Below are 21752 nucleotides of genomic sequence, written 5' to 3' on the forward strand. Positions count from 1 at the left end.
CTTCTTTTGCCTGAAACTGAAAACATTGCTTTCTACATTGGAACTAAAAATTTCAACTTGAATTATACATAATGTTCAATATTTAAAATTATTCAAGTAATAAAAAAAACTTTAATCACTCAACCTGGGTCAGAATGGTTTCTAGCGGTAATCGTTGTGTACTGAAACTAATCGTTGTGTGCTAAAACTTTGCATGCACTTAAAAAACACTGTAGTAAAAAATCACACTTATTGAAAATTCAACAGCTCCAACTGAATTAAGTCTGCAATTAAAAGCACACATGAGCTTTTCATTTCAGTAGGGCGAATTTCAATAAAACTTTTTCCTAAACAAAAATCTGCCCACTTCATTAAGTTATTTTCATTAAGCTGCCAGCGAGAAAAACTTTCTCATTGTAGAAACAAAACATTTTCCTTTGCTTTGTTTTATTTAAAAAAGAGACAACAAACAATCCGAAACAGTAAGACGTATTGGTATTTATTCCTAGGGAGCGTTAGTATTTCAAGCTCTTAAGTTCTACAGTAATGACTCGTATCATCGGATTTTAATCAGCAATCATACATTCACAAATTATATGAGCCAAAGGAGTAGATCTTTAAACGCTTTGTGATCACATCTCTGTCTCTTTAGATCTTTATTTTTGAAACTTAAAGGGTAGTCACACGTTTAGAGGTGACCCGTTCCAAATTCACTTCGGAACGCACACAAAGAAATACCAGATTCCCATAAATTGATCGCAGCATATTTCAAAACATATCTTCGCTTGAAAACAGCGTAACATCATTGGAAACCGTACGTAATATTACTCAGTTAAAATTTGCAGCGAGGTAATAGTCTGTGGAGTGCTAAAAGTTAAATCGGTCCAACACCTTGCATTTAGAAAATGCCCTAGGAATAGCGGTTATTCAGTGAAATTAATTATGTTTGAGGTCAACACCATTGAGCAAATATAAAAATTAGCATTTCTCTAGAATTGTACTTACATGGATTCAATTAATACGACAACTCCTGTCGTAACAAGGTTCTGAAAACGACTCTTCAAACTCTTAATGACAACTCATAAGAGCGATAGCCATATTTTCCACTACATATATGTGCTCATCGTGAGAAAAACTAAAATTTACAAATAAAACTAAATTGGTCCAATTCTAAACGGACAGCGCTCCAAATATAAATTTGCAAATAAAATTACAAATACAAATTGGGAATCATATCGGGGAAACATTGGAGTTTAACATCATCAATTCGTTCAGTCATTTCAAATTCAACTCGAGCACTGCTCTTTTTGCTGATAGCAGGACAATATTGTGTCACTAATAGCCGATCCCTCAGTCAAAACCTGGGCCAGGTCAGTTTCTGGCATATCCAAAATGAAAGCTTTGTTGGGGTACTTCGTTTTGAAGGCCTCAACTATACTTGCACTTGAGTTTTGCTCTGTTGCAACCACGAATTTTGTTTGCACTTGTTGGGTGATTCCGGTCGGAGCATGTTCGAGCACAATTGTGATTATGTCCTCGTTGTTCATAACTTCAAATCTGCTGTGTCTCTCAACGTCAATGTCTCGATCAATTCTCACCAATTTGTATTCCCAGTAAGGAACAAACACATCATCCGTTCTGTAGTCCCTTAGAATCTTCTTAAGACTTTCCACAACGTCAACAGATTTGTCGACCATTGAAGCCTTGAGACCAAGTTTCTCAACCAACATCGGCAAGTCGCCATTGGGAAGGTGCTCTGTCCTCTTGTCATCGCTTAAGTTAGCAACTGATCCAACATTCAAGCCACACTCGCATAGCTTAGTGGCTAGAAAAGCACCAATCGTTCCCATTCCAAGAACGACAACATCCAAGCGCGGTAGTTCCATCGTAAAGCATATAGGTCGTTCAACGGTTTGTGTTACCGGGCGCTTCTCAACGGGTCGGGCGTAGAATTTACCATAGGCCCATTCAGCAGTGAATCCTGGCCCACAGGCGACCATCAAAGCAGGGAATGTTTCATCGTCAACGCCAGCTGCGATTCTGCGCTCGTACGCTTGCATCTCCAACCGAATCTCAGTCAGAACCGTTACACTTGAAGTATTGCCGAATCCTCGCATCGTTGTCAAACTGTTGTCAATCTGTCGCACCCTAGTGTTGGCCAGGTAGTTAGCTGCGGTTTCATTTAACGGATTGCATCCATCCATGGAAACTGTTTCACCTGCTTTTGTCTGGAATTGAGGGAACATTTCGTCCAGAAGCTCCTGCAGAATCTTAGGACCTCCGGTATGAACCAAGTACCTCATGGCTGGCTCGCAAGTGTCTTGATCGCAGTCCTCTTCCAAAAACTTTTTCATGTACGGCGCAATAGTTCCAACTGTGCTTACAACATTAGGAGCCAATCTGAAGTGCCAGCCTTCGTGGTCTTCGTCGTAGTACAAGTAGTGCATTTTGTCAGGAGGGCAGAATGTCTGATGCTTTATCAGTCTCAGTCCAGCTGAAGAATGTGGCCAAGTTCGTTCTAGGATCGTGTTCTTTTCACCCATCACCACAACCCCGCCGGCCGCGTCTCCGAAGAGACTGTTACAAATCATCATAGAGATATCTTTGTCCGAGGGTTGATACATCAGACTGCATAACTCCACGGCTACGAAGAGAACGGCCTGATCTGGATAAGCAATGCAATGAGTATGCGCCCAGTTCAAGGCCGCAACACTTCCAGCACAGCCCCACTGGGCAACTGGCAAGACTCGAGTTGTGTGTTTGAAACCCATATCGCTGATCAAATAGTTCCCGAGCGAAGGCATTGCAAAGCCAGTGCATGATGTTACTATTATAGCATCAATATCTTCAGTTGTAGCGTTCACCTCGTACAGCGCTCGTTCCGCAACACGCTGGGCAAACTCCCGGGCAATTGGCAGGTACAATTTATGCCTGCCACCAGGACTTGTATCCTGCTTCAGAACTTTCTCGATCGGAATACATGAATGTCGTTTGGCAATATTAGTATTGTTAACGATGCTGTGGACCTTCTTGCGTTCTTTCGGATCTGCGACAAGAATATCCACTAAGTTGTGCGTTTCTGCCATTGTTATGGTTTGCGAGGGAACAACCACAACAGTTTTGCCGATGATTGATGATGCCATTTTAATTATCTTGCTTCGCTGATCTTGGACCAAATAAGCAGCTGAGACTAATAGGACTAAATTTTAAAATGACAAGTAGATGTCCTGACCGAGCCCTTTATAATTCAGATGATAGATGCAGCTTATCAACAGTCAAACTACATGATACTAGTAGTAAAGGCGCCTTTGAAGTCGAGAGATTGTTTGATACTAATTTGACCCCAAGACTTGTAGTTCCCACGCTTGTTTATTTAGATTCTGAACAAATTTACCGACTTTGACCTCTGTGTAACTGTGAGTACTTGCCGCAAAAAGCTCAAAGAAAGACCTTCATTTAGTCCATTAAGGATGGGTTAGAACTGGGGTAAAAGTCTAAGTCCAATTGGATTCTAGTTAAGAACTATTAACGTCTAATTAGTTCAATGTCCTACTAAGGCAACTAAACATCGCAATTTGCAACAAATTCCAATTCAAACAAGAGTCTAGGAGTGGCAGAAAATAAATTTATATACTCTACAACCCTGTCAAAAAGGGGGTTTTATTGGTTCTGAATAAACAAGTTGCTCCCTTTTTAAGTTATTAGTTTTTGGGTTCAAGTTTAAAACCAGGAATCATTCTCTGTAGGCTTTCGCCTTTGTCAATGCATTCCCGTAACCCCACCCCACCTCTCTCAAGCTTATTGGTTTACTTTTGCATTAGACACTTACAGAAAGTGCTTGTGCTCCCTCCGAGGCTGCGAACATGAAAGCAGATATTTGGAAAAATTAATCAATAATTGTGACAAATTTCAGTCGCATATCGTATGTGATTTGACATATTTGCCGATGAGAAACTTTTCGTCTAAAAACATTTAATTGCAAATTTGAGTGCTTCGGATGATATCCCCATTTGCGTAACTTTTGGGTAAATCAGAGCAAAATGGCGATAATTGATTTTTTGGGTCTTTCCCATTATAGCCCCATGAAATTATGGCCCCTCAATATGGTATATTTACAATGATTGTGAGTTATTGTAAATATACCATAATGAGGGGCCACTAAGCTGGGGGGGGGGGGGGGGGGAGGCTATAATGGGAAAGAACCGATTTTTCTTGCAAATTAAATTAATTTCTCTTTGTCCGGCCAATTAATTTCAATTAATTTTTACAAATCCCTTCATGAAAATACTTCGATGGTAATCTAATCTACATCAAACAAAATTTTCGTCATGTGAAAGAGGCTCTCATTTGGGGTCTTTCCCATTATAGCCCCCCCCCCCCCCCCATAAAATTATAACCCCCACCCCCCCCCCCCATTATGGTATAAATGCCATGATTGTGGGGGGGGGGGGGGGGGCTATAGGTTATTTGACCACTTGGCTGGGGGGGGGGGGGGCTATAATGGGAAAGACCCCTCATTTGTCTCCACCAATCTCTTCGTGTCATGAAAAAAAATAGCCCAAAAACTTGGGATTCTCCTTGGGATTCAACGTCAGAGGTCGAGTTTAATTATTAATTCATTACCTGATTTGTGGAAAAACACCCCAATTAGACAATTGAAAAAATAAGAATGTGCACTGACCCAGAAAAGAAGCAACATAATTCGACAAAGTCACCAGAAAATCAGTAAAAACCTCTGCAAACACAAGCAAAACAGTAAACAGCGCAAACAAAAACTCGGAAACGACACTAACAGCTCAAAATTAACTCAATATTATCCAGGTTGAAAAACACCATCGAGCTTTACCTGTTTATCCCGTTTTTGAGGATGAAAAGTTACAAGGATCAGACGGAAAATTGGTCAGTGTAGTTTAGAATTTGAATAGCGGCCAATACAGCATGATTGTCCAGGATTACTGCAGGTCACAATTGAAGCTAGTTTAGAGCACACGGTAGACCACAGCACGGATATAATTAATACAAACTTCGTTTGAGGGCAATTAAAAAAAGTCAATCAAAGGCAACAAGTAATATATCCGCCAGGCCAACAAAATTGGTAGTCCTTACATTAAAAAGATCAGGAGTGATGAAAATTGATAAGCAAAAATGGAATCTGATCGGAACAAATCAATAAACTCCGTAAAAAGGTTTTTGGGATTTCAAACTTCATGAACAGGCTCGCATGAAAGGCTATGTGATGCTGATAAACGACCTATGCATGATAATTGACGTAGATGCGTCAAAGAGATGCATTAGACTTGGGAAAAAACCTGACTACACAGATATTATTGCACCAAAAACACGACCACTGATAATAACTCCCGAAACTATTTATGGCGAGGACGCAATGATGAACAGCTTGAGCAAATTGAAGTACGCAAAAGATGAACTCATGATCCTGCGAACTTCATTAACCAAAGATGTTATCACCAATAGAGTATCAATGTATTCATGTACATACTATACAAACTTTGTGGGACGAACATCAATACAATGTGGAATTTTTGTAGAGATATCAACACATCTTTGGTTAATGGATTAAATAGTTACATATATTTGTATGGCTAATCTTCCACGGTCTACCCGCTTGAATTCCAAGTCCTCTGTCAAATGTGGAGCCTGCACAAAGCTAGTCAAGGATGCTGACCAATCTGGGATAGGGTGTTCTTCATGTGACAAATGGTTTCATGGGGACTGTCTCGCTGTCCCTTGAAGAAGTTCACTGGCTGGGATGTAAACCAAACATTCAATGGATTTGTGATGTCTGTCTGGCTGATAACAAAACTTGCGTGAATGCCCCAACTGAAGCTAAGTTAAATTCTTTATTTGTTGAATTCCAATCTAAGTTGTCCTCTTCTATCTCTGAGTTGGTACCTCAACTCATTAAAGATTCAATTCCTACTATGCACGAATATGTCAAAGAAGCAGTCATCAGCGCGCTTCCCTCTTACAGCGATATTGTTACTGGATACAAGAAGACCGCGCATTCAACTTAACTTCAGTTGGTGACAACAGGTTTAATTGAAACTGAATCAACATACTTCAAACAAGTAGAGAAAGACTCGACGGATATTTGTGACTTAGTTCAACATATGGGCCTCCAAGCTGGTGGAAATATCTTGAGTATCCGGCGGCTTGGCAAGATTTCGAAACAATAAAACGATAATATTCCTTCTTGTCAAAGACGTTGTCGTCCTATTCTTGTTACAACATCAAATTCTCATTTTATGGAAAACTGTTTTGCCCGCAGTCATTATTTACAGAATTATAAACATCCGGTATACATCAAAAAGTTCTTATCTTCTGCAGATCGTCAATTGGAAAAAGCTGTTTTGGCAAAGCGTTACCATGTGGTCACAGTTGAGGGAAAGGATAGACAAGACTTTCATATCAAGAACTTAAAATTGTACTACAAAAATACGCTTGTTGATATAGCAACCAATTGACTACATACTTATAAATGTGCTCTCATAAACTGCCAATCAATATGCTCTCTGGATAAACGCTACGAACTTTTGAAACTATGCGCGTCGAACTCTATCTCCTTACTATTTCTCAGTGATAATTGGTTAAATACGGACATCGTTAACTCTGAATTATTTTTGGGTTCTTCCTTCAATATTATTGCCAAATGAGATCGTGATCGTCGCCAGCATGGTGGCCTGCTGATTGCACAATCCTCTAACTCAGCCGTCAAAGTTTTTGATAATACAATTTCTGGTTTCGTCTGTGCTATTTCTTGTGCTTTCTTATGTAAGAAACTCTCCGTCTTTGTGCTTAAATACAACACGCCAAAATCATCAAACTATTCAGTAGACATCTCTAACTTATTGGCTTGTATTCAGCCCTACTATGCTAAATTTGACCTGTTACTGGTTCAATTTGGTTACGGCTGCGATTATGATGTTTATATTGTAGGGGACTTCAATTTCCCTGGTACTGATTGGGCAAACTACTGGTCATCCTCATATCATGAATGTTGGTCCCTTGAAATGATCATTGAAAAAGATCTGACTCAGTTCGTCGCTGGACGTTCAGATAAAAGTAACAGCATCCTTGATCTTGCTTTTATCTAACGTTGCTAATCTATCAGTTACGGTAGCTAAGCAACTTTTCTCGGACCAATTTCCCATTTATTTCTACCTTAACCCCCCGGAAGCGCCATTATCTTTTCGGAACGTTTATTCAAAGTCTTCCTTCAATGCTCTTTTATTCAATTCTAATCTACAACCTCTTTTTACGGTCATGTCGCATGATAATTTTAAAAATTCTAGTTTCCCTGATGCTTGGTACAGCCTAATTTCTGACGCTTTCGCTAATGCAATTAAATTGAAACGCGCTTTCCGTCTTAAATCTCCATTGTTTTATTCATCACATACTATTCATCTCATTAATCAAAGAAAAACCACTTAAAACAATTAGGAAATGATCCTTCTTTTTTACTCGCCTTAAAACTGAGAGAAGTCAACTTATCGATTTCAGATTCTATAGAATTAGATAAAGAATTATTCATCAATCAGTTTGATCTCTCTTCAACACGACAATTTTACAAGCTGCTGAGAAGTTTTGGTTTCAACCCGTCATTTCTTCCTGTTATGTTTCATGGAAATTAATCCTTTTTCACCAATTCAGAGAAAGCTTCGGGATTCAACAAATTCTTTGCATCGGTTTTTCAAGACAAGAGTTCCCATACTGTTCCTGATCAATTGAAGAACCTTGCATCAAATTGATGAACCTTGATTTCTCTCTATCTGATGTGTCGTGTGATGATTCTAGTGCCGCTGGTGCCGATGAGTTACCCTCATTCCTCCTTCACCAATGTGCAAAGATTCTGTGTGCGCCAGTTTTTGAGCTTTTCTTCTGGATTGTCAAAACCCAATTTTGGCCTGATCTTTGGAAAATAGCACACGTTACTCCCTTACATAAATCTGGTCCTCATAATGATATTTTTAACTACCGTCCCATTAGCATCCTCCCTAAACTTTCCTTGTTACTTGAAAGATTATTGTTCAATTTTATCTACCCGAAGATAAGGCATCAAATCAAACGTGAACAACATGGATTTTTGAAGTCACGTAGTACAACAAGTCAGATGACAATGTATCTTGATTCTGTTTTATCAGCTCGTGATACCAATTTTCCTGCCATTTCTATCTATTTCGACGTAAGAAAAGCTTTTGACTCTCTGTCCCATCAAATACTTTTGTCTAAGCTCGTGAATTTTGGTTTCAACTCAGCTTTTCTCAACCTTTTAACGCCTATCTAACGAACCGTTCTCAGTGTGTAAAAAAGTCTTTCTTCTCGTTTACCGGTTACTTCCTCAGGGCATTCTGCTTGGTCCTTTGTTATTCATTATTTTTGTTTATGACATTGCTGATGATGTGGCAAACAGTCGTTTTTATCTTTTTGCTGATGTTCTGAAAATTTTCAGCACCTCATTGTTCTCCCTTGTGCAGGAGGACACCAATTCCTTATTTAATTGGTGTAATTTAAATGGTCTTTATTTCCACCCATCAAAATGTAAAGCTGTTAATTTTGGTGGGCATGATTCTGCTAAGTTTTTTCAAGGGTCGGACTACTTACCTTTCAATAACCAAATTATATATTTGGATTTTATTTTGTCTAGTACGCTATCCTCGAAAGCTCACCTAGATTCAAAGCTTCTAAAATGCAACAGAATTTTTAACTTCCTGAAGCGTAATATCCCATTTTCAGTGTCGAGTCACAAGAAAATTTTGCATTATAGATCCCCTATCCTGCCTATTTTATTATACGGTGCTCCTGTTTGGTCTCTGTCCTTAACTATGCTACACCAACTTGAACGTTTCCAGTATAAAGTCCTTCGTTGAATAATACGCTGCTCATCATATGTTTCAGGTTTAGAATCCCTTCAGTTACTTCCTGTGTGTTACGGCTTAATCAGAGATGACATTGTATTCCTTTGGAAGCTTTATAACGGGGCCGTTGACATAAAGTGTAACTTTCATTTTACATCTTTGCCAACACGATCTTCCTCGAATGGACTGTTTCGTGTCCCTACAGCACGCAAGGTCTCTTCAGAAGACAACTTTTTCATTCGAGCAACTAGAGTTGCAAACGAGCTCATCCGGTTAAAAATCATTTAATTCGAATTGCCATTAAAACCTCTGAAAAGTTCCCTCATCAATTACATGAAATCCAGAACATCAAATTACTATGATATGAACTGTTCGTGTTAACTTTTTGTCAAGTGTTATTGTACATTTTGTCGTGCATAAGTCATACATGTGTGTTTTCTTAAACCTTATCTTAAAAGGAATCAGGTCTTTTACTACTACTACTACCACTACTACTACTACTACTACTACTACTACTACTACTACTACTACTACTACTACTACTACTACTACTACTACTACTACTACTGCTACTACTACTTCTACTACTACTACTACTACTACTACTACTACTACTACTAATACTACTACTACTACTACTACTACTACTACTACTACTACTACTACTACTACTACTACTACTAAATTAGCTCAATATCTACCTGATAATGAACCTGTAAAACTGATGTTTTTATGACCGTTGTCATTTTCGTTTAAACTTTAAGTTTCGTTTTTGTTTACAATTTTTGTTTAGATGAATCACTTTTCTGGATTTTATGTAGAAAGCGATTGCGCTTTTATGGAGTAGAAAGGAGCAAAAAGATACTCTTCGACGAAATTAAATAAATTCAAAATCGTTTTATCCTTAGTACAAAACAGATGAAAGAGGAGAAATTAAGAGCCAATTAGGCTAATTCTAAATTTAAAAAACGAACGTTTTCGCTACAACTAGCATCGTCCGGTTATCGTTGTTTCTCTATGAGTATTTTTAAACAAAATGGAAATATATCAACAATCACGACAACGATTAAAGTTTTTGAGTTCTTGGAATTGATCCACTTGTTTATCGAATTCTTGAACTTTCAAAAATCTTAGATCTTCAACTTTCAAAAAATGATGTCACACAATTTTTTTTCCAGTTTTGAAGATTTGAGGGAGCGCTAGTGGAAATGGCAGACGCAACAAAATATATAAAATTTATTGCTGCCCAATCACAGTTGAGAAATTAGGAATACTGTTCTCTGATTGGCTGATTCCTCAAGAAATTCTCCATGTTTTAAAAATATGCGTGTTAACGTAAAATTGCTCAGTAATCGCGATAAGACAAAATAGAAAAAATATACTTTTCTGGAGGGAAACCGGTCTCACGATCGGTTGTGATAAATTCATATCAAGTCCCACCGGTCGCTGAGACATAACCAGAGCCCGCGAGGCATGGCCAGATGCGGTAGAAAATATGATCTAGCATTAGGTTTTGTCCAATTTAGGCTACTTGAACGCATAAAGGTACAAGGTTTTAAATTTCTCAACCAATCACATTCGTTGAAAATTCTACATTTTGGTACATCTTTTTGTTAAGACGTCATTTTTTGAGGGGCTATCTTCCTACATGAGCATGATTTTCCGCTTTTCTACATATATTGTTTGCCACACTTTTTTCCGAGGAAACCAACTCATAAGTAAGACTAATACTCGAGTGTCAGCTCCTGCCCCCAGTATTCGTTGCGGGTGTTTATCTTCGGTTTTCGTTGCCTTATTTGCAATGTCTCCAAAGTAATCAGTGTTTCAGTGTCACTGCACTGATGAGTTGAAGTTCGAGAGTCAAGTGTTTTTGTGGCAAATTGCACTGGTCTATTGCACGTACATCAAAAGCGCGTGATGTGCCACAATATTTGATTACATGCTGAACTACCGGTGAAACCATTTTTTGATGCTCGGCCATACTCATGATTATATGTTTGCAAGTTTGCTCGACGCAGCTGGAATTGCATCCACTACATATTATTCAAATATTTCGTATACCACGTGGGATTTTAGATTGGGGTCGAAACTAGACTTTAAGGATGGTAGTCAGGTTTTTAGTTTTCGTGTCTTTCAGCTTTAGCTTATTCTTGGTCTTGTATTATTGCTTAATTGTCCTCTATATTCTATGAATGATCCAAAAAGAATTTTTTTTTCTAGTTTGGCTATCAGTTGGTGAGTGTTCACATTCAAAGAGTCAATTCATTTCCTGATTTATGACCTGATACCCCAATTTGACCAATTGATGAGATAAGACTTTAAAATGACCCAGAAAAGAAACGTCATAACTCGCACAGATCACCAAAATCCCAGAAAATCAGTAAAAACCTCTGCAAACACAAGCAAAACAGTAAACAGTGCAAACAAAAAATTAGAAACGACACTAACAGCTCAAAATTAACTCAATATTATCCAGAGTGAAAAACACCATTGAGCATTACCTGTTTATCCCGTTTTTGAGGACAAAAAGATACAAGGATCAGAAGAAAATTGGTCAGTGTAGTATGACATTTGAATGGAGGCCAAAATAGTTTGATTGTCCAGGATTCCTGAGGATCACAATTGAAGCACGTTTAGAGCACACGGTAGACCACAGCACGAATATAATTAATCCAAAATTATTTCTCGTTTCAGGCAATTAAAAGAGACAATCAAGGGCAACAAGTAATATATCCGCCAGGCGAACAAAATTGGTAGTCCTTACATTAAAAGGATCACAAGTGATGAAATGTGAGTAAGCAAAAATGGAATCTGATCGGAACAAATCAATAAACTCCGTAAAAAGTTTTTTGGGAGTTCAAACTTCATGAACAGGCTCGCATGAAAGGCTATGTGATGCTGATAAACGACCTATGCATGATAATTGACGTAGATGCGTCAAACAGATGCATTAGACTTGGGAAAAAATCTGACTATAAAAATGTTTTAGCAAGAACTATATAGGGTTGCTTTTAAGATTTTGATTAAAGAACTTGCAGTAATTACAGATAGCTTGTAACTGCTAACTGGAGTATATGTATTCATACTTTGTTAATAGATTCGATTGTGAATCAACTTTAGTTAAACATTACAATGAACCGCAACGTTTGAAAAATCTTATTTTCTACACAAAATTTTTTTTAAATGGCAATTTTGTGTTTTTGGTGCAATAGTGTCTTGGACTTGGGAAAAAACCTGACTACAAAGATATTACTGCACCAAAAAAACGCCCACTGAGAATAACTCCCGAAACTATTCACGGCGAGGACGCAAGGATGAACAGCTTAAGCAAATTGAAGTACGCAAAAGATGAATTCATGATCCTGCGAAATCCATTAACCAAAGATGTAATCACCATTAACCAAAGATGTCAGAGCATCAATGTATTCATGTACATACTATACAAGCTTTGTGGGACGAACATCAATTTAATGTGGATTTTTCTTAGAGATATCAACACAAATGAGCTCAATATATACCTGAGAATGAAACTGGAAAACTGATGTTTTTATGACCGTTGTCATTTTCGTTTAAACTTTAAACTTCATTTTTGTTTACAATTTTTGTTTAGATGAATCGCTTTCTGGAGTAGAAAGGAGCAAAAAGATACTCTTTGACAAAAGTAAACAAAATCAAAATCGTTTTATCCTAAGTACAAAACAGATGAAAGAAGAGAAATTAAAAGCCAATTAGTCTAATTCTAAATTTAAAAAACGAATGTTTTTGCTGTAACTAGCATCGTCCGGTTATCTTTTTTTCTCTAGCAATATTTTTCTCTAGCAATATTTGTCTCTAGCAATATTTCTTTTTCGAATCGATCTACTTGTTTATATCGAACTCTTGACTATATCTATAGAAAACAAGGAATTGAGTTAAAGTAACAGCGAAATTTCAAATTAATTCATCTAGATAATTGCTTCTGTTGATTTCGCGAGCATACTCAACCTAATATTTAGATGCTATGACTGAAAAATATTTTCCGTAATGCTACTCCTGGCTTCTATAATATCAGATGATGTTTTTCTCGCCTGTGTTCTCTCGGCTGGTTGAAATGCAACCAATTGTACCTGCAGTCTTGCGTTCTTTTGCATTAGCTAAAAAATTTTTCGAGCCCTGGAATTCAATGTTTGGATGCATATACGTCGTACAATAGTTGTATAAAGCTTAAAAATAAATTTATGAAGCTTAACAAACCTTCTAACGAGTGACAGAACTTTGTTCGTTTTTCGTATAGGCAGTTTTGACCAGCAAGTACTATATAGGGTTGCTTTAAAGGTTTTGATTAAAGAACTTGCAGTAATTACAGATAGCTCGTAACTGCTAACTGGAGTATATGTATTTATACTTTGTAAATAGATTCGATTGTGATTCAAGTAAACATTACAATGACCCGCAAAGTTTGAAAAAGTTTTTTTTTTACACAAATGCCTTTTTAAATGACAATTTTGTGTTTTTGGTGCAACAGTATCTTAGACTTGTGGAAAAACCTGACTACAAAGATAATATTGCACCAAAAACACGACCACTGAAAATAAGTCCCGAAAATATTGATGGCGATGACGCAATGATGAACAGCTTAAGCAAATTAAAGTACGCAAAAATGGAACTCATGATCCTCCGAACTCCATTAACCAAAGATGTTATCACCAGTGAGAATGTCAATATTTTCATGTACATACTATACAAATTTTGTGGGACGAAAACCAAAACAATGTGGAATTTTTGTATAGATGTCAACACAAATGAGCTCAATATCTACCTGAGAATGAACCTGTAAAACTGATGTTTTTATGACCGTTGTCATTTTCGTTTAATTTTTACATTTCATTTTTGTTCACGATACCTGTTTAGATGAATCGCTTTTCTGGAATAGAAAAGAGCAGAAAGATACTTTTTGACGAAAGTAAACAAAACCAAGATCATTTTTTCTTTATTACAAAACAGATGAAAGAAGAGAAATTAGACGTCAATTAGTCTAATTCTAAATTTAAAAAACGAATGTTTTCGCTAAAACTAGCACCGTCCGTTGATCGTTTTTTCTCTATCAGTATTTTTAAACAAACGGAAATATATCAACAATCACGACAACGATTAAAGTTTTTGAGTTTATGGAATTGATGTAATTGTTTATATCGAATTCTTGACTATATCTATAGAAAACAAGGAATTGAGTTTAAGTAACAACGAAATTTCAATTTAATTCATCTAGACAAATGCTTCTGTTGATTTCGCGAGCATACCCATTCTAATATTTAGATGCTATGACTGAAAAAAATTTTCCGTATTGCCATTCTGGGCTTCTGTAATATCAGATGATGTTTTTCTCGCCCCTGAGTTTTCTCGGCTGGTTGAAACGCAACCAATTGTACCAACAGTGTTGCGTTCCTTTGCTCTAGCTATAAAGTTCTCCGAGCCCTGGAATTCAATGTTTAGATGTATATACGTCGTGCAATAGCAATAGTTGTATAAGGGGTAACAATAAATGTATGAAGCTTAACAAACCTTCTAACGAGTGACAGGATAGTATTGGCTTTCCGTATAGGCAGATTCGACCAGCAAGTACTATATAGGGTTGCTTTTAAGGCTTTGATAAAAGAACTTGCAGTAATTACAGATAGCTCGTAACTGCTAACTGGAGTATATGTATTTATATTTTGTAAATAGATTCGATTGTGAATCAATTTAAGTAAACATTACCATGAACCGCAATGTTTGAAGAAGTTTATTCTTTACACAAAATTATTTTTAAATGACAATCTTGTGTTTTTGGTGCAATAGTATCTTTGACTTGCAGAAAAACCTGACTACAAAGATATTATTGCACCAAAAACACGACCACTGAGATTAACTAACGAAAATATCGATGGCGAGGACGCAATGATGAATAACTTGAGCAAATTGAAGTAAGCAAAAGATAAACTCATGATCCTGCGAGCTCCATTGACCAAAGATATTATCACCATTAACCAAAGATATAAGAGTATCAATGTATTCATCTACATACTATACAATCTTTGTGGGACAAACATCAATACAATATGGATTTTTTAGAGTTATCAACACAAATGAGCTCTATATCTACCTGAGAATGAAACTGTAAAACTGATGTTTTTATGACCGTTGTCATTTTCGTTTAAATTTTACATTTCATTTTTGTTTACAATTTTTGTTTAGATGAATCGCTTTTCTGGAGTAGAAAGGAGCAAAAAGATACCCTTTGACGAAAGTAAAAAAAAACCAAAATCGTTTTATCCTTAGTACAAAACAGATGAAAGAAGAGAAAATAAAAGCCAATTATTCTAATTCTAAACATAAAAAACGAACCTTTTCGCTACAACTAGCATCGTCCGGTTATCGTTTTTTCTCTATGAATATTTTTAAACAAAACGGAAATATATCAACAATTACGACAACGATTAAAGTTTTTGATTTCTTGGAATTGATCCACTTGTTTATATCGAATTCTTGAACTTTCGAAAATCTTAGATCTTCAACTTCCGAAAGATGATGTCGCTCAATTTTTTTTCAATTTTTGAAGTTTTGAGGGAGCGCTAGTGGAAATTGCAGACGTAACAAAATCTATAAATTTTACTGCTGCCCAATCACAGTTGAGAAATTAGGAATACTGTTCTCTAATTGGCTGATTGCTCAAGAAATTCTCATTGTTTTAAAATAGGATATGCGTGTTAACGTAAAATTGCCCAGTAATCGCGAAAAGATAAAAATAGAAAAAATAAATTTTCCGGGGGGAAACTGGTCTCACGTTCGGTTATGATAACTTCATATTAAGTCCCAGCGTCCACTGAGGCATGACCATGGCCTGCGAGGCATGGCCAGATGCGGTAGAAAGTGTAATCTAGCATTAGGTGTTCTCCAATTAAGGCTAATTAAACGAAAAAAGGTACAGTGTTTCAAATTTCTCAACCAATCACACTTGTTGAAAATTCTACATTTTGGTTCGTCTACTTGTAAAGACGTCACTTTTTGAGGGACTATCTTCCTACATGAGCATGACTTTCCGCTTTTCTACATATATTGTTCGCTATATGTCAGACAAATACTTGAGTGTCAGCTCCTAACCCCAGTGTTCGTCTCGCGTGTTTAACTTCGGCTTTCGATGCCTTATGTACAATGCCTCCAAGGTAATCAGTGTTTTGGTGTCGCTGCACTGATGAGTTGAAGTTCGCGAGTCAAATGTTGTGTGACAAATTGCACTGGTCTATGACACGCACATTAAAAGCGCGTGATGTGCCACAATATTCGATTACATGCTGAACTTTAGGTGAAACCAGTTTTTGATATATTTTTGCAAATTTGCTCGACGCAGCTGGAATTGCATCCACTACATAATATTCAAATTATTTCGTATACCACGTGCGATTTCAGATTGTGGTCGAAATTAGACTTTAAAGATGGTAGTCAGATTTTTATTTTCCGTGTCTTTCTGCTTTAGCATATCTTTGGACGTGCATCATTGCTTAATTGGCCTCTATGTTCTATAGATGATTCAAAAACTTTTCCTTTCTTGTTTGGCTATCAATTGGCGAGTGTTCACATTCAAAGATTCATTTCATCTCCTGATTTGTGACGAGATACCCCAATTAGACCAATTGAAAAAACAAGGCTGTAAACTGACCCAGAAAAGAAACAACATAATTCGACAAAATCACCAAAATCCCATAAAGTTAGCAAAAACCTCTGCAAACACAAACAAAACAGTAAACAGTTTAAACAAAATCTCGGAAACGACACGAAAATACACTCAATATTATCCAAAGTGAAGAACGCCATCGAGTTTTACCTGTTTATCCTGTTTTTGAAGACGAAATTTACAAGGGTCAGACGGAAAACCGATCAGTGTAGTATAGAATTTGAATAGTGGTCAAAGTAGTTTGACTGTCCAGGATTACTGTAGATCACAATTGAAGATAGTTAAGAGCACACGGTAGATCACAGCACAAATATAATTGCTACAAACTTTGTTTGAGGGCAGTTAAAAAAGTCAATCAAATGCAACAAGTAATATATCCGGCATGTGAACAAATTTGTTAATTCAAACATTAAAAGGATCACAAAAGATGAAATGTGAGTAAGCAAAAATGGAATCTGATCGGAACAAATCATTCAACTCCGAAAAAACATTAATTGGAAATTCAAACCTCATTAACAGGCTCACATGAAAGGCTATATGATGCTGATTAACAACCTATGCATGATAATTGACTTTGATGCGTCAAAAAGATGCATTAGTCTTGGCAAAAAACATGAGTACAAAGATACTATTGCACCAAAAACCCAAAATTGTGATTTGAAAATAATTTTGTGTAAAAAAACTTTTTCACACATTGCGGTTCATTGTAATGTTTACCTAAAGTTGATTCACAATCGAATCGATTTCAAAAGTATGAATACATATACTACAGTTTGCAGTTACGAGCAATATGTAATTATTGCAAGTTCTTTTATCAAAATCTTAAAAGCAACCCTATATAGTTCTTGCGGGTCGAAACTGCCTATACGGAAAACCAACAAAGTTATCTCACTCGTTAGAAGGTTTGTTAAGCTTCATACATTTATTGTAAAGCTTTATACAACTATTGTACGACGTATATGCATCCAAAAATTGAATTCCAAGGCTCGGTAAAATTTCTAGTTGAATCGAAAAATTGCAAAGGAACGCTACAATGCTGGCACGATAGGTTGCGTTTCAACCAGCCAAGAGAACACAGGGGCGGGAAAAACATCATCTGATTTTACAGAAGCCCAGAATGGCAATACGGAAAATATATTTCAGTCATAGCATCTGAATATTAGATTGGGCGTTCTCGAAAAATCACCAGACGCAATTATTTGCTTGAATTATTTTGAAAATTTTTTGTTACTTTAATTCATTTCCTAGTTTTCTATAGATAGAGTCAATGACATATATATATATATATATATATATATATACATATATTGATATATATATATATATATATACATATATATATATATATATATAAATATATATACATATACATATATTTATATATATATATATATATATATATATATATATATATAATCGTCATAGACTATATCTTTCGAAATCTAGGAGTGGAGTTAAAATAACAATTTTTTTGAAAAAAATGCTTCTAGATGATTGCTTCTGGTGATTTCTCGAGCGTGCCAGATTTGTTAATCAATTTTTTGGACTGTAAAATATTTTCCACATTGCAATTCTAGTCTTCTGTATTATCAGATGATGTTTTGCCGGTTCTGTTTCCTCTTGGCAGAGAGATACGCAACCAATCGTACCAGCATTGTTGCGTTCTTTTGCATTTCTTCGATTTGGCTCATAAGTCCGAGCCAAGTGTTTCGTACCATACTTTTATAGAGCTTAACAGAACGGTTCTAAGTCAGTTTGATAGTAATTCTAATGAGTGACAGGATCTAAGAACTTACAGTAAGACTGTTGACTGACCAAAGAAAGAAACATTTTCTAAACTTATTAATTTGTTTCAGATGAGCCTGTAATAAGTGTTTTCACTTAACCTTAATTGTTTCATTAGCTAATACAAATTGCTATTTGCTTCCCAGTTTTTATGTCAGGACCGCCATTTTCCCTATTACAAGAACTGACTGGCACTTGATCTCAATCGTACCATGACCATACAACTCTCTAGGTTTTTCAACTAATTTTTTGAATTGGGGATAAAGGAAATGTTTTATAAACAAGTTAATTTGTTCCAGATGTTAATGAAAAACGGGAATGCCGAGGTGGTCCCTCTATGGTGTTACTTGTTGTAGCAAGTTTTTTATACATTGAACTCAAGTGTCCTAACATCAAAAAGTGGTCTGGTCAGGAGGTTTTGGCCATACCTGGTGCAAATCTGGAACCTAAATCTAACAAAAATAACACAGTCCAGTGCATTTAGGAGAAACATTGCCCAAAAGCAGATCAATATATCATTTGGCACGATCTAGTTGCTAACTCATTATCATGTTACCCAAAGTATCCTTGCCAATTTTAATCAGCAAGTAAACTAGTCGCAGAACTGAAGGGTATTCCGGCCATCAGAGGCATTGTATACTGTGTGAGTACTTGTAATGAAAAAGTGTTCCCAACATTAACTTCTGATCTCCCCAATTTGCCCATTCTGCACATTGTCAAAATCCTTCTCTGAACAAGGAAGAAAAATGACAAACAGTTTTTGCGGAAGCACTTGCAACTATATCAGCCAAAAGGCTCGAAATGAAGACTCTGGTAACTCTTAGACGATACAAATACAACCTGCAAACCACCAAGCAGAAAAACAGCATCCCTACGAGAAAGAAAGAGCAGCACTGAAAGCAGTAATTAATGAAACTCTCAAATTTCTGACCATTTTCCCAAGCTCTAGTTTGTGGTGGTCAGTGAATAAGTTCTGTGGCCTCAGCTACTATATTTAGCCATGGTAAAAGTTGCAAATCGAAAATCAATGCTAATCTTAGTCCCGTCTGTCCATTGAGGATTCTAGAAATTTCAATGAGTGACAAGATTTTATTCGTTTTCCCTATAGACAGATTCGACCCGCAAGAAATGAACCTTTTTTAGGTGATACCGATAATTTAGTCTTGCAGACGCAAATCAATAAAGTTAAGAGGACCACGCCAAATATTTTTGCAAGAATCCTATCTGATAGGGTTACCAAATTTTTTTCTCAAGTTTTCTAGTTCTTTACTTACTTTATAACGTTTTTAGTATCCATTTACAAATAGTTTTGATACTTTACACTGAGTGTTTTCTTACGTTAAAACGTTTAATAATTGTTACTTTATTGTGGTTTTGATTTTAAACGTAATTTCTACGTAATGTGGTCCAGATCTTTGATGTTTTTCACGCTAGATAGAGTTGTGTTTTTGGGTGATAGGTTCATGTTTTTGCCGCGCCGTTGCAGTTTACCTTGTTTGTTGATAGCAAATGACATTTTGTTTTCCGTAGCCCATCTGTCGAGGGTTTTCAGGTCCATCTGTATCCGAAGATGGGTCCTGTTCATTGCCAAGAGTTTTAGACCATCTGCAAAAATGAAGGTTTCTTTATATTTAAGAGATTCGGGTTTGTTTTTTATAAACATACAAAACAGGAGCAGGCCAAGATTAAAATTTTGTAGAACAGGACTTGTGACGTTCATTTTGACGGTGTTGCTAGTATGAGCGCATACAACTTGAGATTGGTCCTCTAATCAACCAGACTCAGTCACTAAGATGCAACGTCCAAATTCCATTCCCGCAATCTTATTGATGGTTTCAGAGTCTGAGACAAGGACTAACACTAGAAAAGTCGGTGTAGAAAGCCACTACATCATCTTACGAAATACTTTTAATCACAAAGTGGAAACGCTGCAAAAACGAAAGCATATTTGTCCGCACTGATCTGTTTCCAACAAATCCATGTTGCTCCATGGCCAAATGATTGGCAAAAATTGATAGAGATGCTCGGAGGGATAAAGAGGGTACTGTGCCATGCCCGGTACATGTAGCCGACATAACCGACTAGAAGAACCGCACGAATCTCAACATCATGATCAGTATTCGCGTCTAGGAAATCCTTTAGGATCCAGAAAAATCAAAACCCGGATACCTTGTCCCTACCAAAATTTTTTTATCCTTGAAACTCAAAAGCAAAATCGTGGAGTTTAAAAAGCTCGCAAATTTTTCCAAGGATAGACCAAAGCCCGAAAGGTACTAGTGACCCTGAATAAAAAACACAAAAATAGACTGGTGATAGCTAAGGGTGTCGAAAGAAGAGATGAATTGAAAAATATAGGCATTCGTCTCTTGCCTACTCTGAGCAAAGCCGATTCAATTTAAGAAAATCGATGTCTAAAAAAAGAAAATAGTTGATTGACAGCGGGGTTCCTCGAGAGAAGCTGAAAGATCGAAAATTTGAACTATTCAATAACACTTAATTTGTAAACCTTAGTCCCAGCTTCCCTATCGGGGGCAACGAGCCATAGCTATTCTATCTAAATTTTTTGTTGATGAATGCGAGAAGTCTCGTTTTTTTTGAACGAAGAAGTAAATTATGGAACTCTCTCTCTTTCTCGCTCTCTTTTGTAGCAATAATACAGTATAGTGTGCGTTTCTGTAACATGTTTAAATGAGAACATAGAAACATCGGAGCTTTTACTAAATGATTACAATATCTACCGAGCGGACAGACGATCCCTCACCGTGAATACCTCGAACCATGGAGGGACATTTATTGCCGTCAAAAAGCATCTGAATTCCTGTAGAATCAACTATACTCTCCCAGACTGCTGTGTTATATGTAAGTTTTGTATGAACAGGGAAGAATTCTGCTAATCTGTTATCTATAATCTTCCCCATTGTAGTTGAAACCACTAATCGCCAACGGAGTACAGAAGCTTCGTCGATGCTTTGCCTAAAACCGGGCCAACAAGGATTTATGGAGAATTTGATCTGTCTACAGTCAAAGACATTTGCAATGCACGAGACTCGGAAAAAGGAAATGCTTTACATTTTCAACGAAGTAATGCTGGAACAAGCCTTAGAATTTGCCACATGTCACTCAAACAAACTCAACGTAGTAGATCACAAGGGCTCAGTTCTACAATGCTGAGAGTGTGACAGATTTGACTGCCAAGCGAATATCCTGGCAACCAGAGACTCTGAAAGGATTTTCAAGCATTTGCGACACTTGAATAAAGTTGCCTCAATAACGAAGAAAATGACGAATGGTCGGGAATATAGGGAGGTGAACATCATAAATACAGTTTTTAGAAACATAAAAAGACCAAGAAAACTGCCCAAAGCTTGGAAAGAAGCATTGGTTGTACCAATACAAAAAAAGGAGACAAAACCCTGATGAGC

General features: G+C 36.8%; 2 protein-coding genes across 2 annotated transcripts in view; both read right to left on the minus strand.

Annotated features, from left to right (window-relative positions):
- The window catches only part of LOC142351416 (mitochondrial inner membrane protein OXA1L-like), a 282527-nt gene that overhangs the window by 133602 nt on the left and 127173 nt on the right, over positions 1-21752 (minus strand). The window lies entirely within an intron of this gene.
- On the minus strand, positions 1121-4064 carry LOC142351411 (1,3,6,8-tetrahydroxynaphthalene synthase-like). Its single transcript, XM_075403416.1, has 2 exons — positions 3809-4064; positions 1121-3359 (listed from the first exon to the last, which is right to left on the minus strand). The coding sequence occupies exon 2, from the start codon at positions 3120-3122 to the stop codon at positions 1266-1268; it is 1857 nt and encodes a 618-aa protein (XP_075259531.1). The 5' UTR covers positions 3123-3359; positions 3809-4064; the 3' UTR covers positions 1121-1265.

Source organism: Convolutriloba macropyga, chromosome 13, assembly GCF_964194025.1.
Source record: "Convolutriloba macropyga chromosome 13, txConMacr16.3, whole genome shotgun sequence".
NCBI lineage: Eukaryota > Metazoa > Xenacoelomorpha > Acoela > Convolutidae > Convolutriloba > Convolutriloba macropyga.

What these genes read in the sequence shown, in the direction of transcription:
- LOC142351411 (XM_075403416.1), bottom strand. Translation starts at nt 3,122, where the DNA reads ATGGCATCATCAATCATCGGCAAAACTGTTGTGGTTGTTCCCTCGCAA.